The sequence below is a fragment of the Camelus dromedarius genome, chromosome 15, assembly GCF_036321535.1.
Source record: "Camelus dromedarius isolate mCamDro1 chromosome 15, mCamDro1.pat, whole genome shotgun sequence".
Classification (NCBI taxonomy): domain Eukaryota; kingdom Metazoa; phylum Chordata; class Mammalia; order Artiodactyla; family Camelidae; genus Camelus; species Camelus dromedarius.
The window spans coordinates 43,771,160-43,790,980 of record NC_087450.1 but is presented as its reverse complement, the minus strand read 5'-3'; the positions used below and the strand labels follow the sequence as shown (position 1 = coordinate 43,790,980).

Sequence of the window (19,821 nt, the reverse complement as noted above, 5' to 3'; positions counted from 1 at the left end):
AAAAGCCCAGGGGTGTGTTTGGTTAGGGATGGGGGAGGTGGGGGAAGGGTGGCATGACAACTAAGCTTGTTCCTCTGCCCTCCCTCTATGCTTGCCAACTCCTGAAGCGCTGGGCCTTCGTTTCATCAACTGCTTCCCATCCCAACAAGAACCAGGACTCACTGGTCCTTAGGCAGCCAACTGTCAAAACCCTGCTGAGGTCACTGCACTGAAATTCCCAGCAGGAATCCTAGACTAGACATCAGATAACTCAAAGGGCTTTAACCGTTTACTGGGCAAGAACTTCCTTGGTCTGAGCCTCAGTTTCCTCAGCTATAACTTGGAGATAATGAGATTCACCTCATGGGTTAGTTTCAAAGGAGACAGTGAGTGTGTAAACTGTCTTATAAACCACTAAATGGAGGGATCGCTGGGCATTTGTGAGGCAGGACACACGTGTGCAGGCCTCACACTCTGAAGCTCGGGCAGTGTCTTGCCTGCCTGCTTCTAAGGAGCTGCTCCAAGTCAAGGGCAAAGAGGGCTGGGGTGGGGGTGGGGATGCTCTGCCTACAAAGCTAGCAGCTGGAGCTGTGCTTCCCAGTGCCTAGGGCTGTTTGAACTCTTACAAAGAAAATGTTCTTTACAGAGCTAAGTTGAATGCAATTTTTTCTTAAGGCCACAGGCTGACACAATAAGTCTGTCCTGAGGCCCTTGAAATTCCAAGACCCCCATGTTGTTTTGTAAGACATTTCAAGAGCCAGTCAACTCCAAATGACCCAGAGGCCATTTCTGCTCCAGCGGATGATGGGGGGCAGGAACTGGGAGAAACTGCAGCGGTAAGCCTGCTGGAACCACGAGGGTTACTCTGCCTGGAAGGGTCACCTGGGAGAACTTGTGGCCAAGGTTATTCTGGACCCAGAGGGGGCAGCAGAGGGACGTCTAGGTGGGGGAAGCTGCAGACATGGACGACTATCATGCTAGAAAGAGGGAGACCGGTTTCAGGAAATGAGACCAAGGTCAAGAAGAAGCTTGAGTCTAGAACCCAGACAAGCAGAGCTGAATCGAGCCCCCTGGGCAAGCTGTGGAGACCTTCTATCAGCTTCGGAAGCTGCTGGCCTTGGGTTTCTAGTGTCAGGCCTCCCTTCTGCCAGCCTTCTGTCAAGGCTGTTGATGTCACCTGGCGGAGGGAAGGCCCCTCAGGTCCCTTAGCCGGAAGTGCACTCTGGCAGCTGTGCAGGGCCGTGAGCAGCACAGTAAACAAATGAGGCTGAGACAGGCCTGCTTCCACGTCGCCCTCCTTGCCCTGCCCCAGCGCCCTGCCCTTTTCTCCTGCACAGCCCCTGGCTAAGTTGGTCTCTGACCCCCCCACCCTACCTCACAGCCTTCCAGCAAATGTATGGAAAAGAAAACAATGAGTATAAAAATAGAAATAAGTCAACAACCATGTTTTACAAAATGGATTGCGTATGACAGAGTTCGGCCATCTTGGGGAAAAATCCACCAGTTCTCTGTGAGCTTGTTGCCACTTCCGTAAAGTGAAAATAGTATGTCTGGGAAACCCCACAGAACTGTTTTGAAAAGCACACGTACAATAGATGTGGAAGCGCTTTGAGATCAGTAAATGCTGGACGGGTGTCCGGGTGCTGTAAATATCACTGGGGGTGACTCCTGAACGCTGTGGACCCCACGGCTGTTTCTCCTTCTTCTATCTCTAGCCATCTCTCGACTGAAGAGAAAGTTTTGAGTATTTATTTTAGTTAATCTCAACTCTTAAATGCCTTCAAAAATCCTCCCTCAGTCTGACTGTGGAGAAGAGAAAATATAATGATGAACTGCATTTTCTCTTTAGAGACAGCTGACTTCAGAGGGATCAGAGAATTGACATCCCCTTCGGTGTCTGTCCCCTATTTCTGTGTGATTGGCTTTCACTAAGGGAAGCAGAAAGCCCAGCCATGGAGGTTCCAGAAAGAGATCTTCCAGTGAGGAGATGTGTGAGCTGGCAGCCTGGGGCCTGGAAGTACAAACAAAACACAGGGGCCTGGGCGGGGGACTCTGCCCAGATTTTTTCCACCGGCTCACGTCCAGTTGCATTTGGTAAAGCCTGGGGAGGGTTGGATTGGTGGTCTGAAGGCTGCTGCCTGCCTTATTTTCTCAGTGACCTTCTGCAAGTCCAAACCCCAGGTCAGCAAGGTGACCTTTGGGTGCCCAAGACGTGGCTTCCCCTCTTGATTCTGGTACCAATATCCAGAGCTCCCAGCAACTCAAGGACCTGTGACTAAGACGCCCACAGGTGAGTAATGGTGCCTGGCTGAGCTAGCGCTCACACAGCCCCTGGGGAACATTCTGGGAAAGGGTGCAGTGCTTTACCTGCGGCTCCGGAATTGCCGTTCAGCCCTAGAACTGAGGAGTTATTCTCCAGTCTCTCTGGGTGGAACGTGTCTGTCTTGGCCCCGTAGGCCCTGCCGCCACCACCCGCCGCAATGATCAGGGGCACTGGCACGCCATCCTTCATCTGCCCGGGGGAGACATTCAGAGATTGAGAAACCGAGCTGGGCTTCCACTCTGGAGACCCCTGACCCATTTCAATGCTTCAATGTGTCCGAGTGTTTGCTGGGCCATGGGTGACATCTCGGTGGTCTGAGGGCTCTGATCTCCTGGTACAACAACCCAGCTCAGCTCCTCCCTGCAGCCCCCCACCCCCAGCTCCTGTATCAGTCCGGGTTCAACAAGAGAAGCAAAAGCAATAGGAGATATAAATACATACGAATACCAGGAGGGGAGGCTCGGTCTCAGAGACCGTTTATACAGCCTCTTTCCTGAAGCATCTCATCAGCCTTAGGGGGCTGGGAGGTGGCGCCCAGAAGCAGGTCTCCCCACTTTCCTTCCTCTGCACTCTCAGGGGTCTCAAACTGAGTCCTCAGCATCACTGTCCCTGCAGGAGGATCTAGTGGGAAACCTTTGCCTGTTTTTGATGGTGTCAGAAAAGTCCACCTTAGAATAGAGGAGGGCACAGTGGGACCCTGTGGAACTCTGAAGCAGGATGGCAAAGGCCTGTGTGGTGAAATCGGGCCGGTACATCAGCTAGAGAAGGCCCTCCATTTCTTGGACAGACAGGGAATCTTATATCCCTCTGGCCCTTGGTTTCCTCAACTTTGAATGTGGCTAAGAGCACCCAAGGTATTTTGTCCAGGGCTGTCCTGAGGATCCAATGCCAGGAAGCAGAGAAGGCGCCACCCGGGGCAGCTGGCACCAGACCTCACCTTAAATACGTAGGTGGCTCCGCCCCCTCCTCCGCCCCCTCCTGCCCACTCGTGCACGCTCCTGTTCACACGGATTTCTTCTTCTATCACGTTGTTCTCTCCAATGCAGACTTTCTGGATTAATCGGTTTGTCTGTAGAAACAAAAAGCACTTCAGCTTTGTGCCCAGGCTTCTTTACCTCCCAGCAGACAGACTGTCTATGCGTAAAGATAGGGTTTGATGATCTCTCAAATAGCTTTCAGTGGAGCTGAGGAGACAGAAATTACACACAGATAACTGTCAATCTGGGGCAGTACTGGAGAAGGAATACAGGGACAGCTTAGGTAGAAAATGCATGAGAAGTTGAGGAGAGAGAGTGAGACTTTGTTGCTGACTGCTGATCAAGGAGGACTGCCTGGGGGAGGTGGTATTCAGTTGGGCCTTAAAGGACAGGGAGATTTTTAAACACAGAGAATGGGGGAAAGTTAGGACATTGCAGGGGAGGAGAGCAGCATGACCCCAGAGGGAAGGAGGTGAGTCGGGTATTTTGGGAAAAAGTACAAGGAAGTCTCTTTGGCTCAGAAAAGTCCATCTTAGGACAGAGAGACGGTCTGGGAGGACCTGCGAGGATCCATTGGACTCTGAAGAGGGGATGACAAAGGCCCTATGTGGTGAGACAGGGCTGGAGAGAGTGTAACTGGGAGTGGGTGGAGGGAACGAAACCCACGGTCAGATCATGGCCAGAGGCCTTGAAGACAAACAGAGAAGGAGGTGGACTTCATTCTCTAGGCAGTGAAGTGCCACTGAGGTTTTTTGAGAAGTTGCAGTTTGAAGCATCATGGAAAGAGAAAAAAAAACAGTGCGAGGCCAATGGATCTTATTCCACTCGGTGTGTGCCCAGGCATCTGGGAGTCTCTAGGGTGAGCTAGAAATTCCTGTGACCCAGAATCCTGGAATCCCGGAATAAAGGGGCAGCGTTTCAAGAACAGCCGCTCTGCTTGTCGGTCACAGCAGCTAGGACGAACTCTCCACACATTGGCCTGACCTCAGAGAAAAATGACTTCTCTTTCACTTAATAGAAAAAAGGCCAATAAAACATCAAATTTTCATCAAATGTTTCTGTGTAACCAGCCGGTGGACATGGCAATTCATCTCGAGCCATTCCTTATGCTAAAGCACTCGAGGGTGCCGGGAATGAGTACTAGAGAAATTTCCAGATAAATAGCTGAGATGCAATTTGTTTCATGGCATTTTGGATTTAATGATGGAAATAATTTGATATTTTTTAGAGTGGATTTAGCGTGGGTGGAAGGCTCTGAATTGCTGTTGTAGAGAGCTGACATTTCTCCTGTGTGTGGGCAGGGCCGTCCAGAGCTGGGTTGCGGGGGGCAGGCAACGTGGTGCGGAGTCTGCTGGCAGGAAACCCCAACTGCTGCCTGGGGAGGGCCCCAGAGGCAAGGCGCATGTCCTGAGGGCCCAGCCGGGGACCAGGGATGGAAATGTATGCTGCCAGCGGGGCAGAGCAGAGCACAGAATACAGGGTCCAGTCTCACTCCCAGCTCTCCCAGAGACTTGCTGGGCCATGGTGGTGACGCACCTCACCTGCCTGGATCTGCCTCTGCTGTAAACTGGGGAGCTGCTCAGTGTCAACCAGTGGTGCTAAGAAGGTCCAACCGCTCAGACTCTGCTCCCTTTCCTCTTCTCCTCTGCCCAGCAGCAGTGGGGCTCCCACCCCTTGGGGATGCCCTCTTCCTATGAACAGAGTCTGCGGATGGCTGGAGATTGCTGGAGGGAGCAGCTGGACTGAAGGATGGCCTGTTGTCTAACCTGAGCCCAGCCGCACACCCATTCCCCGCTGACCCAGCTCAGGGGTCTCCTTTGAATTGGGGAGCGGGGCAGGGAAGAACCGATTTGACTCTCAGTCTGCATCTCGCTGGGCCCAGCAGCACATCTGGAGGAGTGGGTCACTTTTCCATGGTTTGCTTTCTTCACCTGACTTCCACGAGGCCACACCCTCTGGAATCTCTCCTACATCCCTGGCTCCTCTCCCCTCTGCCTCCTTTGTCGGTTCCTCTTTCCTTGACCTCTAAATATTGGGAGCTCACTCCATCCTTGGCCTTCTCTATCTGTGTTTGGGCTGGTTTCTCTGAGACTTGTAACTCCTTTCTAGACCTCTTTCCTGAGCTCCAGCAGTCTGTCTCCCATTGTCTACCGGCAGTCCCCATTTGGCTGTCTACCAGATCAATACAACTCAGTACGTCTGACATCCAACTCCCGCTCTTGCCCCCAACCCTGCTCCTTCCTCAGCATTCCCCAACTCAGGTGATGGCAGCTCCCTCCTTCCGGTGGCTTGGGCGCATTTCTTGAATTTTATATTCTAAGTATGCCCAGAATTCAGCCACTTTTCACTATCTTTGCTGTTACCATCTTCATCCAAGCCACCATCATCTATTGTCTGGATTAATGTAATAGCCATTGAATTAATTGCCCTGACTTCTCCCCTGGGCCCAAGAGGTCTATTCTCCATAGAGTAGGCAGAGGAACCTTTTAATATGCAAATCACTTCAGGTCACTATTCGGCTCAAAGCCCTCTCATGGCTTAAATACGTTCTTTTGATGGTCTGACCCGGTCTTGCCTACTTATCTCTTCCTCCTGCTCCCCCCACTCACCCTGGCTGTTTCCTGAGCATGCCAGGCACGCTCCACCTCAGGGACTCGGCCTCTGCTCTGCCAGAGCCCCCACATATTTTCCTGGTTCAGTCCCTCACCTCTTTCAGGAGTCCACTCAGCTGTCATTCCAGTAGGCTTCCTCTGACCATCCTATTTAAAACTGCAACCTGCCTCTGAACTCTGGCACACCCGACGTCCCCCTACCCTACTTCTAGTCACTCTCGCCCTGTCTCTTCTGGATGTCCCGATCACGTTTCCTAACTAGTTACTGTCTGTTTGTCCCTCCTCCCTGGTGTGAATGTAAACTCCTCGAGAGCAAAGGATCTTCCTATTGTTCCTGGGTATATCCCAAGTTCCTGGAACAGTGACTGACATATAGTAGGTACTCAGTAAATATTTGCTGAATACATTTGAAAGACTTGGGAACTGTCTGCGTGTGAACTGGCCCCTCAGAATATTTGCCTTGCAAGTGATGGGAATGCTGGCATCTAAAATTTAGACTGATGGTTTTGCTCCCCTGCGGTCATTTGGAAATGTCTGGAGGCATTTTGACTGTCATTACTGAGGGGTGCTATGAGCATCGGTGGGTAGAGGCCTGGGAGGCTGCTCAACAGCCTACAGTCTACAGGACATGTTCCCCTTACCACAAAGAATTAATTATCTGCTCCAAAATGTTCATAGTGCTGATGTCGAGAAACCCTGAGCCATGCCACCAGATGACGCTTAGAAGGACATGGAGAAGCAGGGGCTGGGGCATGTGTGTGTATGGTGGGGTGGTTTCCTGAAGCTGGAGCCCATTCCAGGCCCAGGCTGGCCAGGCACACAGGAAGAGCCGCTCCACACACAAGTGCAGTTGAACCAGCAGAGCTGTCAAAGCCTGCAGTTAAATTCTTAGAGTCCACTCTGCTCTCTAGAGGATGCTCTCTAGATCCCATTTTTTGGCCTCAGGAGGACTGGTGATTGAGGTAGTGCCTGTAAAAGGTCTTTCTCCCTCTCCCAAATGACTCCTGGGGGGCGGAGATGGGGAGCGCCTGGGAAGACCAATTATTTTCCCCATGCCTGTGCTATGCCCAACCTGACCAGCAGAGGTGCCCTCTATCCCTGGCTGAGAATGGGCTTCTTTGGAACTTTCCTTGTGCATCCACAAAGTTTGAGAGCAAGTAGGTCGATTAATAAAATGATAAAATGCAGCAATCCAGAGGAACAAGTAGATTACAATTGAATTAAAAAAAGGACGCAGTCCTGTGAAAAGACATAACTGATTACAATCCAATCAAGTAAAAGTCCCTTGCAGAAGTCAATGCAATCTTTCTGCTTAGATGAAAGAATTACATTAGCACTCAATAAATTCCTGTGAAAATTACAGAAGCTTGTAATTTAATGACTTAATACATTATATCAGGTTGGAAAGTCCTGATTCTAGCTGCTAAGTAAAAGTTCGAGTCCAGACGTTTCTCACACACAAGGCTGCACCTGTGAAGCTTACTCCTGTAGCTTTGTTTAACCTCTGAGGTGGGGATGCCGGGTTGTGTATTTTACTCCTGGCTCCCAGCCTGAGGCTTGCCTCTTAGGAGCCCTGAGTTTATTCTGTGGACTTAAACTGCTTTCTCATAGACCTTGTTCCCACATCCGTCGTCCAAATCTGCTCTTGAATAAGTTTCTGGAGAAGGAGCCCTGGGTCCTGGGCACTAGAGCCCAGATCCCTGTCCCGGCCCAACAGGGGCAGAAGTTCACCCCCAGGTGAGGGTGTGGCCTGACCCAACGGGGAGACTCGCCCTGCAGGGTGTCCCACCAGGACAGCATGTACCATCAGGGTCCTGCACCCCCCCAGCACAGGCAAGAGGCATGGCTGCTGCTTTATAGGTCTCCACCATCTCAGCCTGCTGGCCATTTAGACCACTACAGGCCTTCTTAAGTGCTGCCTTGGAAGCTCTCCCTGCTTTACAGCTGGACACCCCAGTGGGGTCAGGAACCAGAATGAAGGGTTGTCTCTGGGGCTGCAGAGGATGACACTCTGGCTTGTCAAGTGGTGGGCTCTAAGTAGAAAAAAGAAAAAGGCTATAGAAACCGAGGCCCAAGCAAGTGCGGGGCAGCAAAAACAGGAGCCAGCATCTCTGTGCTGCCTTATGAGTGACTCGGGACAAGTCCCTTCAGCTCTGTGGTCTCCATTTTCTCATCTGTGAAATGGGGGAAGTGGATTACGTGGTCTTCCAGCTCTGAGTCCACGCTTTAAAAAACTTTCAAAATTTTAAATCACACAAATAATAAGCGAATGTGTTCTTTTTGTAACATCAGACATTACTGACAAAGCACCCTCAACTCCAGTCCCCTCTCCAGAAGCAACTAGTTATCTGTACCTTTCAGAACTTTTTCTATGGTTTTATGTACATATCTGTGGCTATGAGACTGATCTTGAGCTGAATAAAATATGTTTAATCTGGTATTTTCCTGTGTAAAATAATGTATCTAAACAAAGTGGTGCCCTTGCAAGAAAGCTTAGGAAGTGGGCTTCAACTCACACTTCTGCTGGGAGGAACTACCATCTGCCCATTCAAGCAGAGTTCAGTTCTCCAGTTTTAAGGATGCTCATGAAACCCATGCCTCAGCCTCAGCCCCTGTAGGGATGTGAAACACCAACAGCCACACTGCCCACTGTCTCATGTACCCAAATGGCCCTGGAAGGGGAGGAATATTTGCAGGTAGAACAAGGAGGTGAGTCCTGACTCTTTGAACGTGAGCTCCCAGAGTGGGTGTGTCTAGTGTTGGTGTCTTCCCAGGGACCTGCCTGGGTCCTGGTGAGAGTGGAACAGAAACCCCGCTCTGGGCACTTACACTGGGGCAGGCGTCTTCCCCTTGCTGCCCGACCAGGATGTACAGTGTGTCGTCCTTCTCCAGGTTGAAGATGCCCAGCACAGACACGCCGTGGGACCGCATCATGGTGTTCTTCCCACCTTTCCCGCCAGCGGCTCCGTAGCCCGAGATGCTGCAACAGGACAGACCACATGGGCTCCTGCCATAGTATGAAGACCGACTCCCTCCCTGCCAACCCAGCAGCTCCCAGTGGGCCGAGCGCACCACCCTCGTGCTGGAGAGCCCTCTCCCTGACATGGGCCCATGAGATCAGCTAGGATGGTCCAAACCTCGACATTTCCTGGCCTCATGGAGGCCCTTTTCCCTGCAAGGAGCAGCTGCGGGGTTTATAATGGATGTACGACGCGGGTGCTCTGAGATGCTATTGGCCCATCCTAGTTCACTCAGACTCTCTGCCAAATCCTCATTCCTGATCCATTAGAAAAGGAGAGGTGATAAGAACGATTAAAAGGCTTATTAATGAAAGGACAGCCAGAAGAATTATTTAGCTCAGAGAAGGGAAGCCTGGGGTGGGGGTGGGGTTGGGGGTTCTAGAGACTCCATGGAGTCCAGACACAGCAATGTGGACGTGCCACCTCTGTCCTGCTCACTGCCCCAGGGTTCTGGGGCTTTGGCAGGTTGCCTAAGAAAGCCGTTTCAACCTGAAGGCGTGGTTTGCTAGGAAAACTGCTGCCCTGGAAGGAATCCTTGCTCTGCCCACTCCTGCTGTGTCTGAGAGGTAAGCTGTACCTTTCTCATCCTCCATGCATGATTTACATAGTCATTTGCATCAATCTGCATGCGTTATGAATCATTCTGAACTCTTTCACATGTTTAAATTTAGCCAAATCATTATATTTTAGAAGTTGTTTTTTCCTGATGTGTTTTCTTCCCCCTATTTCTCCGGCCCCAGCCAAGACTGAACTCCAGCCCCACCTGGGTCTTGACCCAGTTCTTGGCAGTGAGGTGGGATGAAAAGAGCCCCGGTTCTGAGTCACATGCTGGGTGCTCTGCTGGCTGTGTGACTCGGGACAGCTTGGTTAATCTCTCGGAGCCTCAGCTTCCCGTAACAAGAAAAAAAATGAGAACAAGGACCCTGCCCCCATGAGGGTAAGTAGTGGATTTTAAAATATTGCAAATGGCTGCCAAGTGCAAGGTGAGACTCGGGGCTGGGATCAGCTCTGCAGACCCCAAAGGAGACAGTAGAACTTGGCAATCCAGCTGGATTTTACTTTCCCATGTGATGGCCTCACACCCACACTTCCTCCTGGACTAAGACGGGCTTAAAGTCACGGGCAGCTGGCAGCTGCCCGCCTGGATTAGTTGTAGGGTAGGTAGTGCCTTCCTCATCAGCCCTCTGGGGCCTGAAATCACACCCATCTTTACTCCTTTGGAAGCTTCTACTTGTTACTTCAAGGCTGATCTCCTGGGGGACGGGCTGTGTCACAGTGAAAAAAGCACAGGCTTGATGCAGACAGACCTAGATCCAAATCCACCTCTGTCACCCAGGGCCAGGAGTTGGATGAGACACCTCCCGCCCAGATGCCAGCCCTGGTGAGAGCCAGTGCCTCCTGAACTTTTGTCTTAGGCACACTGCTTACCTCTCCTGGTCCTGGCCATTACTGACTAGCTGTGTGACCCTGGGTAGGTTATGTACCCTCTCTGAGCTCCAGTTTCCTCATCTATAAAAGGGGGATAATACTTACCTTGAAAGGTTGTTGTGAGAGTTAAATGAGGTAGTGTCTATAAGGACCTAATTCAGCCCCTGGAGGGTATCTAGTGAGTAACAAATACAGCTGAGGATCTGATCTACCCTTATGGGTGAGCCTGTCTACACCTCTCCTAGGGGTGACTTCTGGGAGGCAGAAGTGGGTGAGTGAATGAGGCCCCGGTTTCTAGAGAGCAGAAAAATAGGTGAAGTAGAGCATGGCAGAGGCGCCAGGGTCTAGGGTGTGCAGTGTCACCCAGGACCTAGCTCCACAGGCAACGAGCGGCGCACAGGCCGGCCATGGCACTTCTGAAGACCCCTGCACTGTACGAGTCAAGTCAAACTCCTGCCAGAATAACAACCTCAGCCTGAATCTCTGAAGCTTTCTTCCCATCCTTTGTAAACAATTTATTTTTGATGGTTGACAAACGACAACAAATTAATATACCTGCCACTCAAGTGGGGAAAATGACCTGCAGTGATTCCAATTTACTGGAAATTACAGGATACTGTTCTCGACGAGCTGATGCTATAATTTTTTTGTTTTCCTCATCTAAATCCATGTCCCCTGGTCAGAATGGATGTTTATTGGGTTTGTGTTTTGTATTATTGACTGTGAGCTATTGTTACCTGATGTAATTGAGTTGTGAATCTTTTTTAAATAAAGGATTAGCAGCAAATCAAAGTGGCTGCCTGCCGGATCCTGAAATGAGCGTCCAGCTGGGATGCAGCACGATGGTGGCATCGGCGCCAGACCACAGAGGGGCTACCGGTGGCGGGGGGGGAGTGGTGGAGGGCAAGGAGTGAGAGGACCCCACTTGGAGACATGAAGCACCTCATTTCTCTCCTGCACCAGCTCTGGGCTTTGCCTCTAATTCCCACTGGGACCTTGAGTGAGTCCCCTCCATCCTTGGAGGCCCGGTTTCCTTTGCTGTGAGATGAGAGTAAGGTCCGCCCAGCTATCCATCCTGGCCTCCAGGGCTACTGTGCCAGCACCGAGACGCGAGGGCACGTGCAGAGTGTGATCAGTGGGAGATCTCTGTTCAGATCTGCAGTGCTTTTGACCAGATGGTCATATGAGCCATCAGGGGACACCCTGGGGGTCAGCAGTGGAGGCGTGTGCTCCTTTCTGCCCCAGTTCCATTTCGATTTTGCATCAATGAGCAAGGCTCATTGTCCACTAGTTCTCAACCACCTTCCTGACCCAGGAGTATCAGAGCTGGAAGAGCTCTCAACCTCTCTCTACAACCCTGTGGGTGGTGAGAACTGAACCCAACCTCCATTCTGCCTGCAGCCACTGATCTCTGCACCACACCCACTCCCTCCCTGCCCTCCCCCGACTTTCCCTGCTCTGAGTGCTTCATGGCTGTGGCCATGTGCACAATTACTCTGGCAGTTAATCATGCCTTGTGACTCTCTTCGACAGTCGTCTAGAACTTTATCGGCATTGTGAACTGTTCTTGAGCTTTTCTACCCTGTGGTCTCTGCAAAGACTGTGAGGGTCTGCAGTCACAGTCCTCCAGACAACTTCTACAGCACCTACTCAGAGCCCGGCACACAGCGGGTGCTCCACGGCTGTGGATTTGAATGATGGTGTCATCCAGCTGCACGTGCTAGTCCCTGGAGCCAGGTGAGGAAATGAGTGTCAGTGATGGTGGCCGTCAGGAACAGCTGTGGCCCAGGTCGGGCGGCAGGCTGTGCTGGCTCCAGCTGGGCTCTGGGCCCTCTGGTAACATTATGTCGGAGGAACAAGTGAAGCATGTGTGAACTGCCAGGAGTTGTGAGCTGTGCTTGACAAATGTTTTTATAGAGGATCAGTGTGTGTGTGTGTGTGTGTGTGTGTGTGCTGTACGTGGGAAGATGGTGGGAGGAGGAAGGCTGAGAAAGATTTGGAACTCTGCAGAGGCAGGCAGGAAGGCTGGAAGGAGGGAGAGAAGGATGAAGGGGGAGGTGGCTGGCTGATATCGCCGCATGCAGACTGCCTCTGTGTGGCTGTGTCACACATGGAATCGCACTAAATCCCCAGCAGGCCTCGGAGATGGGCTCTGTCAGTGTCTGTCCCTATTTTATGGCGAGGCTGAGTCTCTTGCCCCAGCGCATACCCCACAATCCATCTCTTGCTCTGATCCCCCTCAGCCACCCACCGCCCTGGCACTCAGAACCATGACTCAGAAATCTCCCCAGTCAGGTGCCCCTCTCGCTGTTACCCTAATCCTTGCCTGTCCTTCTCAACCAGGCTCCTTGAGACAGCACTGTCGCTCATCGTCCTGGCTTCCCAGCCCCTCTGGGTATTCTCCCTGGGTATGCCTTCTCCCCACCCCCGCAGCCACTCAACCCTCCCCATCGTGCTGATTCTACCTCCCAAACATTCTAACCTCTGCTTCCACATGTCCTCTACCCTGATTAAACCCCTCTTGACTTTTTTTTTTAATGGAGGTACTGGGGGTTGAACCCAGGACCTTACATATGCTAAGTACACACTCTACCACTGAACGGTACTTTCCCCTCAAGCCCTCTTGACTCTTGCCTGGATGACCTCAACAGCCTTCCCTCTGCTCTCCCTTCACCAGAAGGACTGTGTTTGAGAGGTGAGGCTCCAGCCTCTGGCCAGGTCCTGCCTCAGCTCTGGCCTTGCCCCAGGGGATTCTTCTGCCAGCAAGACCCTCCCCTCTTCTTTGTAGACAATTCTATCATCTCCAAGACTTAACTCAGGCTTCTGTCTCCTTGTGGAAGCCATCCATGAATTTGGGCCCTTCCTCTGGCCCCTGACAACAGTGCCTTGTGTAAACCTCCACTGATGTGCTTTCTACCTGACACTGAAATGCTTTGTTCCTATGTCCGCCCCTGGCTGGGCTCCTCTTGTTCAGGGACTGGATCTTTTTCCCCTTTATATACTTAGTGTCAGATATGGTGTCCAAATAGGTGCTTAATACAGTCTGCTGAGATTCGCAAAGCAAGAGGGGGGCAGGTCTGGACACTAGGACATATGTTCTTGGAGGGAGTGACTGCATCACTGCTCCTATTTAGACAGAGAAAGTGGCAAATCCAGGGGAAGGGGAAGCCCAGGGCAGGAAATCTGGGGGTGGGGATGGGGTAGGGTAGAGATTTAGGTTTTGCCTGCTGTCTTCTTCCTCCCAGCTTGTCCTTCCTCTCCTCTTTCTGTGTCTCTTCCTTTGTGGTGGTAGATAAAAGAGTAGAAGGTGGGCGATGGACCCCAGGTAAATGACCAGTTAAGAGCTGGGGTGTTTTCACCTCTATGCATCCCTGAGGAAGCCCCAGGCAATGATGGCCCCACCTTGGCCGAGGACGGTAGGTGCTTGATGAATGTTAGCTCCCTTTCCTTCACCTCTCTGACTGGTAGGCAGACAGGGCAGCTGGAGCAGTAATAGGCCAGGCCTCAGGCAGCAGCCAGGCAGCACTAGCTGAGCCATACTTCCAGGAATAGATGGACTCCCGAAGGAATGCTCCCAGCCCTTCTCCTCCCAAGAACCTTTCCCTCATGTCTGTCCTTCTGTGTGTCCCGTTTTTATCTTGCTAGATAAACTGCACTTACTAAATAAGAATTAGTTAATATGGAGAAAATATCTTCCAGAAAAAAAGCAACTGACTTCTCAACCTAGAGATTCTGACTTGGGGTCATTCTGACGTGGTCTGTATAGCAAATCATTAAAAGGTCTGCTTCTTTGATGCAAAGCTATATGACCAATAGGCATTTATTGTCCAAGCCCTGAGCCTCATCCAGGATCAAGAATGAGGTGAGGGGCAGGAATATCTGTAACAGCCTTTACTGAGTTAAAAAACAAGGAGTCAAAAGCAACAATAAAAATCCCAAACCAGCGTTTTTCTGTTTTGATTCTTCCATTTTGATATGGTGCTATCTCAGGCCAGTGCAAAAGAGTCCTGTAGATCAAAATGTCCTCTCTATCCATTTGGACACTTTAAAGAAAAGTGGCTCCTTGTGTGTGTTTCCAAAGAGCTTTCAGGAGGCAGCACTGGGGCCTGCGAGCTAGTCTCAATATTCCAAAGACAGGTGGAAACAGTTCCCTGGCTTGGGCAGGGCTTACATCAACGCAGGGTGGTGATGCAGTGGCAATTCATGCAGATTAGAAACCTGGCTAGACTGAGACATGGCTGTGCTTAATAAGAAATGGGAAAATGAATTAATTATTACTTAATAAGTGTAGTTTGGCAGGCAAAATCTTTCAAATCATGGGGCTCATCTGAAGAAGTCGGAAAAGTGTCTTTGGAAGCTGAGACATTAGGAACTACTGCTGTTCCTGGAGATGCTGCCTGGCCGCTGCCCGACATCGCTGGTGGAGTCTCTGCAGATGGGGCGGGGGCACCGATTGCATGCAGGGTGTGTGCGAGGCACTTGTGCATGATATTCGCAGCCAGCTGGGCAGGTGTTGGCAACCCTCAACCCATACGTTTTACAGATGGGGAAGCAGAGTCTCAAGAGATTAAATAACCTGCCTGAGTTTGGAAGTGGGTCTGATTCACACTATCTCAGGGGGAACGCAGTCCATGAGGACCCCCCATAACTGACAGGGGACTTCCAGCCAGTCTGGCTCAGGAGTTGCCCTAGGCAGGGAAGGACCAAGGGGTCTTGTTGGGGGTTACTGTTGAGGTCTCTGCCTTACAGCTCTGCTTCCTTCTTCATGTCGCTTTTTGCAGACAGGCATCTGCACCAAGGAATGGGCTGACCAATATCCCTTCAGGTGATGGGGCCTCCCCTCCCAGGCTCTCATTTCCAGAGGCTTCCTGGAGGTGGGTCCTGCCTGATTCCTTGGCTTCCACCCTTCCCCCACTTCCTGTTTCCTGCCTCTCAGAGTCCAGGTGTGAGTTTCAGTGGAAAGAACACAGATTTTGAGCCTGAGGGTCCTGGGTCCAAATTCCAGCTTTGTCACTGCTTGTGTGGCCTTCGATCTGCTGATAAGCTTCTCTGACCCCAGTTTCTTCATAGGGAAACAAGGGAATATGGATAAAACAGTAATAATGACATCCATCTCCTTGCTAAACGAAGGAGAAATACCTAGTGGGTCCTCAACAAACATGGCTGCCCTTCTCTCTAAGACAGCCAATGACCCCCAAAAGCGGGGAAGTGGGGCCCAGCAGGAAGGGGAGGTCTGGCCTGCTCAGTGTGGCAGGGCCAGCGGTAGATGGATGTCTTTGGCTGTTTACTGGGGATGTGTGGGACCAGGAGCAGCTAATCTGATTGCAGCCAAACCTTATTGCATTCCTACCCAGAATGTCATTTAAAAAGCACTTAAGGCTCTCCCCAGAATGCATTTACACCGAGGTCCCAGGGGCAGGGCTACGCAGAACAGGGCAACCTGAGCAGCTCCTTTCTCTCCCCGGGGGCTGAGGATGAGCTGGAGGCTGGGGGTTGCGGCAGGGGAAGTAGCTCGCTTTGCACTGTGTACAGCCTCCCGGAGGGGGCATTTGCATAAACAAGGACATAATTACGAGGCTTCCTGTTAAACAGCCCAGTGTGCAGTGGAAGGAGCTGCCGCGGAGCTGTGCCTCACAATTCTGGGCTTGGAGGTGGTTTCTGGGCCATGTGGATGTGGGGAGGCTCTTGACTGTCTGAGTTTCCTCATTTGTAAAATGAGGACTGTGGCACTGGCCTTGCCCACGTCATGAAGCTGTGTGAAGATGTGATCTAACCTGTGTAAGGATGTGATCTAACCCAGTGGTTCTCTGCAGCTGCATCAGCTTCACCTGGGAACTTGTTAGAAATTCATATTCTCAATGAATGAATGAATGAATGGATACCATGAGTACAATGAATACCACTTATGTCTACCTCCTCAACTTGCATCCAATAAATGTCAATGTATTGTCATAGTTGCTTCATTAATGTAAAAATATTTAGCATAAAAAAAGAAATTCATAATCTTGGACCCCACTCCAAACCTGCAAAATCACACACTCCATGAGCAGAGCCAGCGATCGGTGTTTTAACTCGCCTTCCTGTCATTCCGATGCCTGTGCAAGGTCAGGAACCATTGGCCTAAGCCCTACCATTAGCTTCACTGAGCTGAGTGCCCACCGGAGCCGGGCCTCCCCTGAGGCTGGCCTTGCTCTGGTGGAACACTGAGGGGTGGGGTTAGGCGTGGGACAGGAGTTGGAGAATAGCTGCTTTTCTTGCAAACAATGAAGGCCCAGGAAAGGAGACTCAAGGATAAGAAATCATCTTTCATGTGTATCATAAGATCGTTTTCCAAACACTTTTACATTCACTGCCTCATTCGAACTGCATTAAGTAATATTCAAAGACCAGCCTGCTATAATTATAATTACTAATACAGCTAAAGAATGTTCCAAAGCTAGCTCATGCATGCATGTTATCTCCACAAATAGTCTGCGGGCTCCTTGAGGACAGGGAACACGTCTTCCTTTCTTGCCATATTCCATTATCCCAGATCTCCCCATCTCCAGCCCTCACACTCCACTATGGGCCAGAGTCTGTGGCCTCAGAGCCTTGGTGTGCCGGGGCACCCCAGGGTGGGGCATGCACCCACAGCTAGGACCCCAGTCCTCTTCAGGAGGGTAGATCTGCCCTGTAGCCTCCCCAACTCCATACGCACCTGTAGGTGTCGGTGGCTGGCACCTTCCAGGTCTGGATGCCCTTCAGGGGGCCCTCGCTCCCCACCACCACGCTCAGGTTGGAGTTCCGGTAAGCATTGTTGCATTGGGCCTGCGTGGGTCCGTGGGGCCCACTGGCCCCGCATGTGGTGAACAGCCAGTGAACTGCGGCACAAGAGGAAAGACAATCACTTACTTGGCCTGGACCTCCCTCCTCCCTGGGCCTCCCTGGGCTGCCTCTGAGCTGTCTGCAGCCTGGCACCAAACCCACGTTCCCAGATGGCACCAAGGCTGGGGCAAGAAACATCGAGCAGTCATTCAAACTGGAAACTTCTGCTGGGGATATACTACGTGCCAGGCCAGATACTAGGTCAGAGACACAGATGCAGCAGACCTGGACCCTGGCCTTAAGAAACTTACAACCTACTGCAGGGAGACCAAAAGGGACGCAACAAGACAGGACAGTAAGGAAAAAAAAAGCCACAGGAGGGTCCAGCTAGCACTGCACTGTGGGAGTTCTGAGCAGGGAGAGAAGACCCCTTTAGGTGAGACAGGCACCAGCAGTGGATTCTCACTGAGTCCAGCACAGTGCTGGGCAAACAGCAGGTGCTCCATCTGGGCTATCGTGACTGGATCTAACCTGCTGTCCGAGGGTTTGACAGCTGCATATGGGGTCCTCCTAACTTGGAGAAGAGTAAACTGGACACAGAGTTAGCTCCATGCCCTCCTACCCAGAGAGGTCAGGTTTGGAAACTCACTGAAAGCAGCTTTCAGACTCTATGCAGCAGACTGTAAAAAATGGGCAACAGGTCACATTTGCCTTTGGTGCATGCCTTCCTTTTCCAAGCCCCTCACCACTTCCTGGTGCTCTGTCCTTGCCCAAAGCACCCAGTGCTCTTGGGTAGCCTTCTGTGGGTGCCTCAGGAACACTTAGCACATCCCCACCCCTCCACTGCCACTGGGCCATTTCCTTTCAAACTTTCTAGCTCTGAGCCATGTTGGACCTTTGGGAATTGTCAGATTTCAGGCAAGAATTCTAACATGTTTACAATCTATAAAAACTTAAAAAAAAGTGGCCTTGATAAATTACTTTTACTTAAAATACAAAAATCTCACTATAAGATTGAAGAAATTATTTCCCTTTGAAGATATTAAGTCTACTTCTACCTACAGAAAATCACAGAAAAATTAATTTGGGTGTACATAGCTTTGTTCACTAAAATGTAAAATCAACTAACTTGATGCAAAAATGAAAGGTTAATCTGGTTAATTATTAGCAATCAGATTGGGATTATGCTGGGCAGTCTTGATAATCTGAAAACTGGGCTGGTTGTGGTGGGCTTTTGTGACATTGCCCTGGCCCTGAGATTAGGAGACCAAAGCTCTAGCTGGGGTTCCAATGCATATAGCTATTCAACACTAACTACTCAATACCTTTCTTGGTTTTATTTTTTTTCAGATGAAGATGTTGATTTCTATTTGGCTTCTGAAGGTCGTTTCAAGGGCAAGAAGGTGATGAATCCATTCATCTTTGGTGTGAACGGCTGACTTAATTTTCGGATCTATCTGTGTTGTAAAGGGTGGGTTACCTGTTAATTCAAAGGGCTAACTCTTTACAGGAGGCATTTCAGTAGAGCGGTCTTGGCGCCAGGTGTCTTTTACCCTCTTGAGTGCTCAAATCACAGGTGTGGGCTGTGCCAGAGGGGTGAAGTGGAAAGGACACGGGCTTTGAAATCATAAAGAACATCTGGGTTTGGGAGCAAACTTATTGATTGTGGGACCTTGATCATATTCCTTTGTCGGTGAAAGGGGCTGGATTGGCATGAGGATTAAAAGAAGTAAGGGGTATGAAAGGTCATTGTAAAGTCTAAAACTCTAAAATTGTGAGCTGTGTCAATGACTCCTGCCTATAACCAAGGCTGATGCTTTTCCTGACAACAGGAAATGTGGCCAGGTTTTCTGTGAATATAAATTCCCCCACCATTGCCTAGGAATTTAAACTCAGTGTGCTGAGGGTGAGGGTAGGAGAAGGGAGAAAAAGAAGAGCTCAGAAAAGGAGTTTAAAAAATATACTCCTCCCCAGAATGTAATTTGGTGCAGCCACTATGGAAAACAGTATGGAGAGTCCTTAAAAAACTAAAAATAGAGTCACTGTATGATCCAGCAATCCCACTCCTGAGCATATATCCAAAGAAAACTCTAATTCAAAAAGATACATGCACCCCAATGTTCACAGCAGCATTATTTACAATTGCCAAGACATGGAAGCAACCTAAATGTCCATTGACAGATGACTGGATAAAGAAGATATGGTATATTTATACAATGGAATACTACTCAGCTATAAAAAAGAATGAAATAATGTTATTTGTAGCAACATGGATGGACCTAGAGATGATCACACTAAGTGAAGTAAGTCAGACAGAAAAAGACAAAAATATCACATATCACTTATATGTGGAATTTAAAAAATATGAGAAAAATGAACTTATTTATAGAACAGAAACAGACTCACAGACATAAAACAAACTTATGGTTACCAAAGGGGAAAGCGGGGGAGGGATAAATTAGGAGTTGGAGATTAGCAGATACAAACTACTATGCAAAAGATGGGTAAACAACACAGTGAACTATATACAATATCCCATAATAACCTACAATGAAAAAGAATATGCATATATATATATGACTGAATCACTATGCTGGACACCAGAAATTAACACAATATTGTAAATCAACTGTACTTCAGTAAAAAAAAATACACTCCTCCCCATGATCTCTAGCTCT

At 50.1% G+C, this 19,821-nt stretch overlaps 1 protein-coding gene across 1 annotated transcript in view; it reads right to left on the bottom strand.

The window, feature by feature from the left end:
- Positions 1–19,821, bottom strand: part of ALK (ALK receptor tyrosine kinase) — a 679,224-nt gene that overhangs the window by 53,183 nt on the left and 606,220 nt on the right. Inside the window, exons 12-15 of the mRNA XM_064494637.1 lie at positions 17,037–17,199; positions 8,721–8,871; positions 3,240–3,371; positions 2,347–2,491 (exon numbers count right to left, since the gene is read on the bottom strand). Of these exons, the coding sequence (XP_064350707.1) occupies positions 2,347–2,491; positions 3,240–3,371; positions 8,721–8,871; positions 17,037–17,199 (591 nt within the window). The remainder of the gene's footprint in view (positions 1–2,346; positions 2,492–3,239; positions 3,372–8,720; positions 8,872–17,036; positions 17,200–19,821) is intronic.